At 41.3% G+C, this 11,221-nt stretch overlaps 1 protein-coding gene across 2 annotated transcripts in view; it reads left to right on the top strand.

Annotated features, from left to right (window-relative positions):
• LOC122660114 (DNA-binding protein BIN4) overlaps nucleotides 1–10,914 on the top strand; it is a 35,165-nt gene extending 24,251 nt beyond the window's left edge. For both annotated transcript variants that reach the window (XM_043855297.1, XM_043855296.1), the window contains exons 5-10: nucleotides 151–268; nucleotides 2,456–2,502; nucleotides 2,652–2,678; nucleotides 10,172–10,247; nucleotides 10,409–10,548; nucleotides 10,656–10,914. In XM_043855297.1, the coding sequence (XP_043711232.1) occupies nucleotides 151–268; nucleotides 2,456–2,502; nucleotides 2,652–2,678; nucleotides 10,172–10,247; nucleotides 10,409–10,548; nucleotides 10,656–10,754 (507 nt within the window). In that variant the 3' untranslated portion in view covers nucleotides 10,755–10,914. The remainder of the gene's footprint in view (nucleotides 1–150; nucleotides 269–2,455; nucleotides 2,503–2,651; nucleotides 2,679–10,171; nucleotides 10,248–10,408; nucleotides 10,549–10,655) is intronic.
• The last annotated feature ends 307 nt before the right edge of the window (nucleotides 10,915–11,221 follow it).

Here is an 11,221-nt window from a genome sequence, read left to right as displayed (position 1 = left end):
TTTATTCACCCCCCAAATATATATATATATAATTATGGGCTTTGTGGCTTCTATTGTTTTATCACCAGTGTATTTATGGTCTTTTGGAATTTGACTTGTGCATTGATTGTTCTGTAACTCCTTGTTGGCAAATGCTGGTGTTCTATACAGGTTCTTGTTGAGTGTGAAGGAGATTCCATCGATATGAGTGGAGATGTTGGTTCTGTTGGTCGAATAGTGATTTCAGATACTCCAACTGGAAACCAAGACATGTTCTTTGATTTAAAAGGTACCTTTTGGTTCTTTCACTTCTTTGGCCTTTGGATTTGATAATGAGCTATGTTCTACTTCATTATCTTTTATTTTGTTGGGGTCTGGTATTCTGTTTGGATGTTGAATAATATTGTACTTCAATACTCTTTTTTAAACTGAAGTTAACTACCCCTCAAATTTAATTAACAGAGCAGGTGTACTCATTTTTGCTTTTCTAAATTATTTATTGTTTTAAGAAAACAGATATGCAAAAGAGTGGACCATTCAACGCTAAAAAAATTATGTTGCTTCTATTTTCTATAGCCACCAAGAGCCAAGAGTTGGCGTGATTTGCATCTCTATTGTACATTTTTTTGCTCTCTCTCTCTCTCTCATAAATACTCCTGCATTCTTTTACTTCTATTAGAATATTTTCTTCATATTGTTGTCCGTAGTGAAAGATCTATTTTTATTGGGTTAAATACGCATACCCCCCTAAAATGCACCCAATATTCCTCGTACCCCCCTAAGGTTCTGACAATTCCACGTACCACCCCTACTTTACCCCCGTAAAGCCATTTAAGTCCACACCAGGTATTAAATGCTAAAAATGACCAAACTACCCTTTTTCTATCTTTTCTAAAATTTGGAAAGACCTAATTGCCCTGACTTATTTGCTAAATTTTAAAAAGACCAAAATGCCCTCATCTTCCCCAAATCATCATCTTCCGAGTTCCGAGTTGGTAAACGATTTCTACAACAATGGTCTTCCCTCCAATCTCTCCGGTGGTCGGAACCCTAGCTTGGACTATGGGTTCAAGGGTGCCGAGATCGCCATGTCTTCTTACTGCTCAGAGCTTCAATTCCTGTCCAACCCAGTAACCAACCATGTCCAGAGTGCAGAGCAGCACAACAAAGATGAGTTCTCTCCTGTACCAGTAGCCTGATTCTCATGAAATTTCAGCTGAAGAATCCTACTCCAAATCTCCTTTACACCTTCTCCGAATCCATGATGGAAGAGAACCTGGAATAGGCCAAATCCATCATCACCAAGTGGGATCCTAACTCCTCCACCTTCGCCAAAGTCACTTATCTCTTCCACGGAGCCGATTCGAAGCCATGGAATTCCTCAAGTTCGTTAACCAATTGCAGCAAGCCATGCATTTCTCCAACTCCTCCTCTCACAATCGCGAGGGAAGCACTCCAGACGGTAAGAGAGGGAGAGAGAGTAAGATGGGAGAGGGTAAATTGAAAAAAAGAAAAGAAGAAGAAAGGTTCTGTGAAGCTCATGTCCACATTCTTGGTTGCGTAGCCATAGATCTGAGGCACTTGGAGGAGAACTCGAGGCATATAGTGAAGAACACGGTGAGTCAAGTAGCGAAGAGGGTTTTAACCATGGGAGTGAACGGAGACCTTCAGCCTTCAAGGTTCTGTGAGAAGGATCTACTCAAGGTCGTAGATCGGGAATATGTGTTGGCTTACATCGACGATCCTTGCAGTGCCACTTACCCCTTAATGCAGAAGCTGAGACAAGTACTAGTGGAGCACGCACTGAGCAATGGCGAGATTGAGAAGATCAGTGATTTCGAAGAGGAATTGAAGACGATTCTGCCAAAAGAAGTGGAAGCGGCTAAAAGTGCGGTGGAGAGCGGTGGTGGTGGTGGTAGTATTGGGTATCTACATTGTAAAAGAAGGTGATGATTTGGGGAAGATGAGGGCATTTTGGTCTTTTCAAATTTTAGCAAATAAGTCTGGGCAATTAGGTCTTTCCAAATTTTAGAAAATATAGAAGAAAGGGTAGTTTGGTCATTTTTTAGCATTTAATGCTGGACTTAAATGGCTTTAAGGGGGAAAAGTAGGGGTGATACGTGGAATTGTCAGAACCTTAGGGGGGTACGAGGAATACTGGGTGCATTTTAGGGGGGTACGCGTATTTAACCCATTTTTATTAGCCATAAAGGGCGTACCCAGTGCACGAGTCTCCCGCCACTGAGGGGTCTGGGGAGGGTCTTAATGTACACAGCCTTACCCCTGCTTTCGCAGAGAGGCTATTTCCAGACTCGAATCTGTGACCACTTGGTCACAATGGAGCAACCTTAACCATTGCACCAAGGCTCACCCTCATGTTTTTTTAATTAGCTATATCAACATAAATATCTGTTATGCAGGTTTTCATGTGTGGTGCCATAATTTGATTCCTTAGGATGCATTTTGTTACATTCAGGAACCATATACAAGACAACCATAGTTCCTTCCAGAACATTCTGCATCGTAAGTTCTCAATAACCTCTTCCACACTAGTACAGCAGCCATTTTACACTTCAAAGTTACTATAGTATAATAACTGCATCTCTCTCGTCATTGCTTATTTATGAAATTGATTTTGATTGCTCTAAAGTAACAATGTTTTACATGTTCAGGTCAACTTTGGACAGGCTGAAGCAAAGGTTTGTCTATCAATTATCCAGTTTGAAATTCCTCCAAGCTGTTGTCGTACTACTGTGTATCTGTATTTATTACTGACGGTCATCAGAAGGCACTGGTCTCAAAAGTTTATTGGTTAGTTTTCTGGTTTAAAGCATTTCCCTTACTGGCAAATGTTTTGAAGTATTCTGATGAATTGTTAGGAAGAAAACAGATTGTTACTGATGGAAATTAGTTTTGGATTACCTGATATACTGGAGGTAACTGGAGGTTTAGGGTGGGGGTGGGTGGTAGGGTGGGGGTGGGTGGGTGGGTGGGGGAAGAAGCAAAAAGTTGCTAAGTGTGCAGATTATATCTTTATGTGGACTTTGATGTTAACAAAACAGAATATAAGAGAATGCTTGAATGATCAAACTGATCAACCAAGCCATATAGTTAGAGTATGGAAGATTACATCATAGAGACAAAAATACCCCTAGCTATAGCCGACTTAACTACGCAGCATAAACACTTAAATATAAAGCAGTAAAAAGACCAGAATACCCCCACGGTATTCTAGTGTACATTATTCAACACTCCCCCTTAAGTTGGAGCAAATATGTCAATCTTGCCCAACTTGACTAAATTAGGATGAAATAGCTTTCCAGATAATCCCTTGGTGAAAATATCAGTAAGCTGATCAGTAGACTTCACAAAGGGAACACAAATCAACCCTTCTTCCAATTTCTCCTTGATGAAATGCCTATCCACGCCAACATGCTTAGTGCGATCATGCTGTATCGGGTTATGTGCAATGCTGATTGCAGCCTTGTTGTCACAGTACAACATCATAGGAAGACGAATAGGAACACTAAGCTCTTGTAGCAAGCCTTTGAGCCAAAGTAACTCACAAATGCCTTGTGCCATAGCACAAAATTCTACTTCGGCACTAGAATGAGCAACCACATTCTGCTTCTTGCTACGCCAAGTGACAAGATTGCCACCTACAAAAGAGCAATACCCAGAGTTAGACTTACGATCTGTAGAACCAGCCCAATCAGCATTAGTGTATGCCTCTATCCGTAGGTGACCATGAAAAGACAGAAGAATGCCCTTTTCAGGAGTTGACTTCAGGTAGTGAAGGATACGAAGAACAGCCTCCATATGAGAGGAGTAGGGATCATGCATAAATTGACTCACAGTACTCACAGCAACAGCAATATCAGGACGAGCGATCACCCAGTCGGGTAAGCGTTGGAGAGGAATGAATAGACAGCAAAGGCATGGTTTTCTAGCGGTCTCGCTGAAGCAAGGGCTAAAGGGTGGAAAGCAAGCCATGAGTAGGGGTTTGCATCGGCCTTAAGGAGCAGTGAAAGCGGTAGTTGGAGTGGTGACCAGGTCAATTAGAACAGGTCGAGTCAGCTTGCTCGTAGGTAAGTTGCACTGGCATTTTTTAGACTAAAAGGCATCACTTTGTAAGAGTATATACCAATAGGAGACCTCAATGCAATGTGTTTTATATCTTCCGTGGCCATCTTGATAATTGGACTGAATGTCTCATCATAGTATAGACCCTCTTGCTGGTTGTAGCCTTTGGCTACCATGTGAGCCTTGTAGGAATCAATAGTCCCACCAGACTTTTACTTTATCTTGTATGACTTCTGGATAGACAGATCTTTTTTGAAAGCCTTTCTCAGGGGCTCTGAGAGGTAAGTGAAGCTTGCGAGTCGATCCCCCGTTGGTAGCTTGACTAGGGACTCACGATGCTACTTTTTTGGGAAGTAGGGCCTTTAGTGGTCTTGCTGGTTCAAATCCATCTCGCGAGCATACGCAATGAAGCAAGTCTTTCTGCTGTTGGGGACTCCCTGAAAAAGGCAAGAATGAAACCCCCAACAGCAGAAATCAAAATCGCAGGGGACAAGGCTGTAGTCACAGCAGAGAGTGGCAAAGTCGTCCCTCAAAAACTCGAAACACGAGCCGCCAAGAGGACGAAGGAAGGAAGCTCGAGAGACCTCGAATGAGAGACCGACGAAGAAAGCATTGCCACCAAAGAAGGCTGAAGTGAGTGTGAAACAGACTTCGGGTTCGGTCCGTTAGCTGGTATTTGTTTAGTCATTCAGATAGTGACTGGCGTTTTTTTAGCTATGCATCACACACCTCATGTGGATCTAGCTTTCAACAGCGTAGAACACATTATGAGAGATGTTGAAGGGGGCTGGTTGCTCCGTTATATGCATGCTAATGGGGTGAGTGCCCCTTTCGGGTGTTGCGAGCCGGTCGCCCAGGCCATGGTTTGCATGTACCGATTACGCACCCTACATCGTTAGCCACCTTCGATTCTGGTGGAACAGAAGGGCACACTAATGTTTAATCCCGCATAAACTTCTTCAAGATCTTTTTGTTGCTTTGGCAGAACTGATTCAAAATCTCCTTGTCCTACCAGTTCTTTTTGATTTCGATTCTCCAATTCAAGAAATTTTTTTATTTAGATGATATAAAAAATCCCTTTTTTCTTTTCCATTGATGTTTTTATTTTCACTAATGTTTTTAACTTCCCCACTAGTCTTTGGTACCGGCTTTTATCAACAGATTCACCCTCTTTTTCCTTGAGACGAACAGTAGCATCCATAGGAGTATCTGAAGGGTGACATCCTAACAAACCAGTTTCAGCCAATAAATGTAGGACATACTTCCTTTGGGAGAGAAAAATGCCTTTAGAAGATCTGGCAACCTCAATCCCAAGAAAGTACCGTAGCTTTCCTAGATCTTTAATCTCAAACTCCTGCCCAAGACAGGACTTCAACCAATTGATCTCATCTCCATCATTGCCAGTGACCACTATGTCATCAACGTAGACTATAAGAATAGTGAGTTTTCCACCAATCCTCTTTATAAAGAGAGTGTGGTCAGCATTACTCTGCTTATAGCCCACAGAAATCATGGCCTTGTGAAACTGGCCAAACCATACTCGAGGTGACTGCTGCAGCCTATAAAGTGCACGCTTCAATTTACACACCTTACCTTTGTTTTTGTCATAAGAGAACCCTAGTGGAATGTCCATATACACCTCCTCATCCAGTTCTCCATTGAGGAAAGCATTCTTCACATCCAATTGTTGCAATTCCCACCCAAGATTGACTACACAGAATAGCAAAACCTGAACAGTATTCAGCTTTGCAACAGGGGCAAAGATCTCCTGGTAATCAATGTCGTATGTCTGGGTGAACCCCTTTGCCATGAGTCGTGCCTTATATCTATCCATAGTGCCATCCACCTTCTGTTTCACTACAAACACCCACTTGCATCCAACAGTTCTCTTCCCAGGTGGAAGAACCACAAGCTCCCATGTGCTATTTTTTTTCAAGGCTTCCATTTCTTCCATCATTACTGCCTTCTACTTTCCATTTGATAGAGCTTCCTGCCAATTGTTAGGAATACGGGCAGAAGAAAGAGAAGAAACAAAAGCACGAAAAGATGGAGGGAGGGGGTCAAAAGAATCAACATGGGATATAGGATGCTTAGTGCAATCCTTGACACCATTGCGAATAGCAATAGGTAAATTAGGAGAAGAAGTATTACTCGGTGGAGAGGCAAGTTCTGGAACCAGGTTCGGCAATTGGATGGGTACTGGGGCTATAGTTGGTTGAAGCTGCTTATGTTTCCTTGTATAAGTCTGCACATTAGATTCATTAATCCTCCTCTGAAATTCACTAATGGTTTTCTAGACTGGAGTTTGAACTGGAGTTTACTCCCCTTGAATAGGAATGTCAACAACATCATTTGGGATGGTCTCCTCCTGTATAGGAACCTCTCCCCCTGAGACAGAGGAAGGACTAAGAGTAGGAGGAATAGGAACAGACTCATTGTAGAGCAAACATAAGTGCTCTAGCCACCTCCAAGAGATGGCGGTTTTTCCTTTCAGCCACACCATTCTGGGCTGGATTATCAACACAGCTGGTCTGATGTAAAATCCTATGGGCAGCAAGGTATCGTTGGAACTGACCTTCCATATACTCTGCCCTATTGTCACTTCTCAAGACTTTGAGAGTAGCATTAAACTGGGTCTGGACGATCTTGTGAAAATGTTGAAAATAGGAAAAAACTTTATTTTTTGTGTGCATCAAGTAGACCCAAGTGAATCGGGAATAACAATCTATAAAAGTGACATACCACCTATGACCAGAAAGAGAAGCTTTTCGACTAGGGCCCCACACATCAGTATGAACCAATTGAAATAAGGAAGAAGACTTTTTATTAGAAATAGGATAATTTGAACGTGTCTGTTTGGCCAAGACACAAGGCTCACAAAAAAAATCTTCCTTATTACAATTTTTTATTAATGCTGGAAATAAATGTGATAAAGTCCCTAAAGGGGGGGTGTCCTAGTCTAGATGCCATTGGTGTATTTCAGAAGAGAAGGATGCAGGCTGACATAACTGAGAAAGTAAAGCCTGTGTATCACCATCAAGCAGGTACAATCCACCATGAACTTGACCCGATCCAATCATCTTCCCCGAGTCCAGATCCTGAAAGACACAATGAGATGGAAAAAAGGCCACTTTACAATTCAGATTTTTTGTAATACTACTAATAGATAGAAGGTTACTAGTGAAATTGGGAATATGCGGCATAGAAGACAAGGTAAGAGAAGGGGAACAACTAATGGATCCTTTTCCGGAAATAGATGAGAGGGACCCATCAATTATTTTAACCTTATCCTTGCCAGAAGTAGGGGAATAGGTATGAAAAAGGCTAGAAGAACCTGTCATGTGATCAGTGGCACCAAAGTCGATGATCCATGGAGTGGAGACAACCGATGCACAGTGACCAGCAAAGGAAATACCTGAACGGGCAAAATGAGAACCTGATGGTGTGGAATAACTGGCAGTAGATGTAGTAGAGGCAGCAGAAGTCTATAACATACGCATGAGAGCCTGAAATTCTTCCTAGGAGAAAACTGGTTCAGCAGTGGGGGGCTATAGTTACACTTTCAGTGTGATTAGCCTTGCCTTTAGGTTTACCATGACTACCTTTGGTCTCAAAATTAGCGGGCTTCCCATGTAATTTCCAGCACTGAGCCTTAGGTGAAATGGTTTGTTACAATGGTCACACTTGATTGGCTCTCTTGCAGGAACAGCAGCAGTAGAAGCACTACTCTCAGAAGTAGTAGAAGAGTTGGAACTAGCAGCCTGTAGGGCTAATCTCTCAACAGCAGGAGTCAACATCATAGCAGCCCGACGTGTCTCTTCAGTGTGAACATAAGAAAAGGCCTGCTCCAATGTTGGGAAAGGAATCCTACCAAGAACTTGTACTCGAATTGGATCAAGCATTAAGACCAGCCAAAAAATCATAAGCCCGAAACTGGTTCACATACTTGGAATAGGCAGTAATGTCGTCAGATGTAGAGGACTGGAATTGAGCATAGTGATCCAATTGTTGCCATAAGCTCTTGAGGACAACATAGTATTTGGTAACTGACAACTCCTTCTGAGTAGTGGTATGGAGTGTCTTCCAGATGTCATAAACTAGTGCATCATTCCCCAATTGTCCATAAGTTCCCTTAGCAGCAGCCCATATCTGTGCGGCTGTTTCAAGGAGAAGTTACTGGCTGGAGAGTTCTGGAGGCATCGAGTCCAGAACAAAGGACATAACCATAGCATCATTGGCATTCCATCGAGCTTGAGAGGGGCCCTCTTCAGTGGGCTGTTTACAGGTGCCATTAAGATGGCCATTGAGTCCTCTTCCAACCACAGTCAAAGAGAGAGATCTGGCCCACATGAGATGATTGGTGCCATCAAGTTTAATGGAAGCAGCATAAGGGAGGAATTCAGTCCTGGACTGACCATCTCCTCCAGAAGTAGCCGTGGTCACATCAGAGTCTAGCATGATGATGGTGTAACTTTGCCAAAAAAATCAGAAGTAGAAGCTGAATATCAGGTCTAGTAACCCCCTTGGCAGCAGCAACTTGCTTGAAAAAAAATAACAATAGCAAACAGCCCCAATCCCAAAGTTCAGGGTTTTCAAAAAACCCTGAAAGAGGAGATCGATTGGGATTAGGGCTCTTCAAAAAATCTGAAAGTGGTGATATTGATGTTGAGTGCTCTTTGAGATTGAAGAAACACACCCTCCAAAAATCAGCAAGTTCTGAACCCTGTAACCCTAAAAATCGACTAAAGTCAGGGTTTTGAAAAAAAACCTGAAAGTGAGATCGATTTAGGGAATTGTCTTCAATTGTTGGTGTAGACCTTTGATAGTTACTGTCCAAGGTTGCTAATATGGATCTCCAAGAGGTAAAAACAACCCTCAGGGTAGTAGAGGCTCAATCTCCAAGAAGAGGAGAAATCCAAGAAATCGTAGAGGAGGAATTCAGCAGCTATCGATCTCAAGTTTTGTTTAGAACATTGATGAATGAGGTTTGATGAAGGGCAGCATCTAGATCAGAAGATCACCTCATTAGAGCTGCCCTAAAAGGGATGGAGACAAGCAAGGAGAAATGATAGAAGAGAAGAGAGGAGAAGAGAAGAACAATGGAGGGGGAAGTTTTGAAAACCTAGATCAGAGAATTTGGCTCTAAGGCCATGTTAACAAAACAGAATATAAGAGAATGCTTGAATGATCAAACTGATCAACCAAGCCATGTATTTATAATATGGAAGATTACATCATAGAGACAAAAATACCCATAGCTATAGCCGACTTAACTAGGCAGCATAAACACATAAATATAAAGTGGTAAAAAGACCAGAATACCCCCGCGGTATTCTGGTGTACATTATTCAACACTTTGATATCTTTATGTGTACTTTAAAATTGGAAAAGAAAATGAATTACTTTGTTGTTTACTTGGGTTCTATCTTGAGTTCTCTGGATGATCTTGTAAAACTTTGGTTGTTGCTTCCAGGGATGTTAGGAAACTATGTGACTTTTTGGAGAGGAAACCATTTTTTCCAGGACTAATATTTTGGTGACTTGATCAGCTTGGATAACATGATATAAACCAACTTTCTAGTTAAATTCTCCAAACTGGAAAAGCTTGCCAATTGAATCTGTATGCAGAGTTTGTATGAGTCGATAAGAAGAGTAGAAAGCTATCTAAGAAATTTGTCTTTCTCGTTCTTCTGTGTTGTACCTCTACACCCATTTTGTCTCAAAAGAGTTTGTACTTCTACAAGTCATCTTATTATCTTAGAGAAGGCCTTTAAATGTCAAAAAAGATGTTAAAATTTACAACTAGAACTAGGGTCTCGGTCTATAATGCCAATATAATGACCAATTATGTTTTTAAGAATAAACATAAAAGTTATTAGATTTAGGGTTCGGAGTCTGTAGACCTGTGGAAATTATGATATAGCTTTTAAAAAACTTGCAATGCATGTCCTTTGGGGTTTACACATGAAGATTTGACCTAGTGGGAGTTTCTGTATATGATTTTCTAACTTGTATTTCAACTTTCTATCGATGTTTAAAAAAAGAAGAAGTAATATTCCAACCCAATGAACTTATATTGACTGATGTGATTGGTACCATGTTTGTTCAGATAGAGGCTGTTATGAATGACTTCATTCAGCTTAAACCTCAGTCTAACGTTTATGAGGCTGAGACAATGATTGAAGGTCAGATTATGTCCTTGAAGTTTTTAATCACAGTAATGATGGTATCACTGTATTAGGCATCAGACAAAAAATATTTACTTTTCCATTGCTTTTCCATTTCCAAAGAGAGTTTATAGGCCTTCTACCATAATAATATTTTATCAGGAACTCCTTTTGAGCAGGAACTCTTGATGGATTCATGTTTGATTCCGAAGAGGAAGCAGACAAGATGCCTAAATCAAATGGTCATCAAACTGATCAGAACAATGAAGGGGAGGAACAAACCGCGGGGAAGACCAAGGGAAAAGTTGAGAAACCATTGGTATGCTGTAAAACCTTTTTAATGGGGTAGTGTGCCTTTCTAAAACTAACAAATGCTACTCTTATATTTTTGTGCATCTGTACTAATAGGATGGAGCTTGGATGCAGGGAGTGAATAGGAAGAAGGGTAAAATGGCTGGAAAGTTGCCAAAGAAGGTAAAAAAGAAATCTCAAGCTCCAAAGAAAGCAAAACCTTCCAAGAAATGAGAGAGAGATTACATAATTCACCTATGCTGGTGTGCCGCAGGCGTAAGGGAAGTGTTGGATTCACTGCCGAGGAATTATACACAATTACACATACTGAAGAAAGGAAGAGAGGAAATAGGTCCTGTAAGATGGTCGGGTTTCTCTTCTGTATGTTCCCTTTTTTTTTGTGGTGGGGCGGGGGGGGGGGGGGGAAGAGGGGTTGTTTGTGGTGTCTCTAACCTTCCATTGAGATTCTTTTACAGTAATTGATCCAACTGTTACATGAGGTTGCACATTGCGGCTGTAGCTATAGCCAAAAAAGAAAAGAAAAGAAAAGGCCCCAGACGTGTGATCTTCCTTTCGCAAAGATGGGAAAGTATAGCCAGTGATCCTTGAATTTTAGATTGGATGAATGAGCTTGTCAAACAAAAGGCTTAGAATTTGGCTTCTGTTAGAGCAATTATGAAGATTTTGATAGTACAATTGTT

This window comes from Telopea speciosissima, chromosome 4 (assembly GCF_018873765.1).
Source record: "Telopea speciosissima isolate NSW1024214 ecotype Mountain lineage chromosome 4, Tspe_v1, whole genome shotgun sequence".
NCBI classification, from domain to species: domain Eukaryota; kingdom Viridiplantae; phylum Streptophyta; class Magnoliopsida; order Proteales; family Proteaceae; genus Telopea; species Telopea speciosissima.
This window is presented reverse-complemented; position numbering and strand designations above follow the sequence as displayed.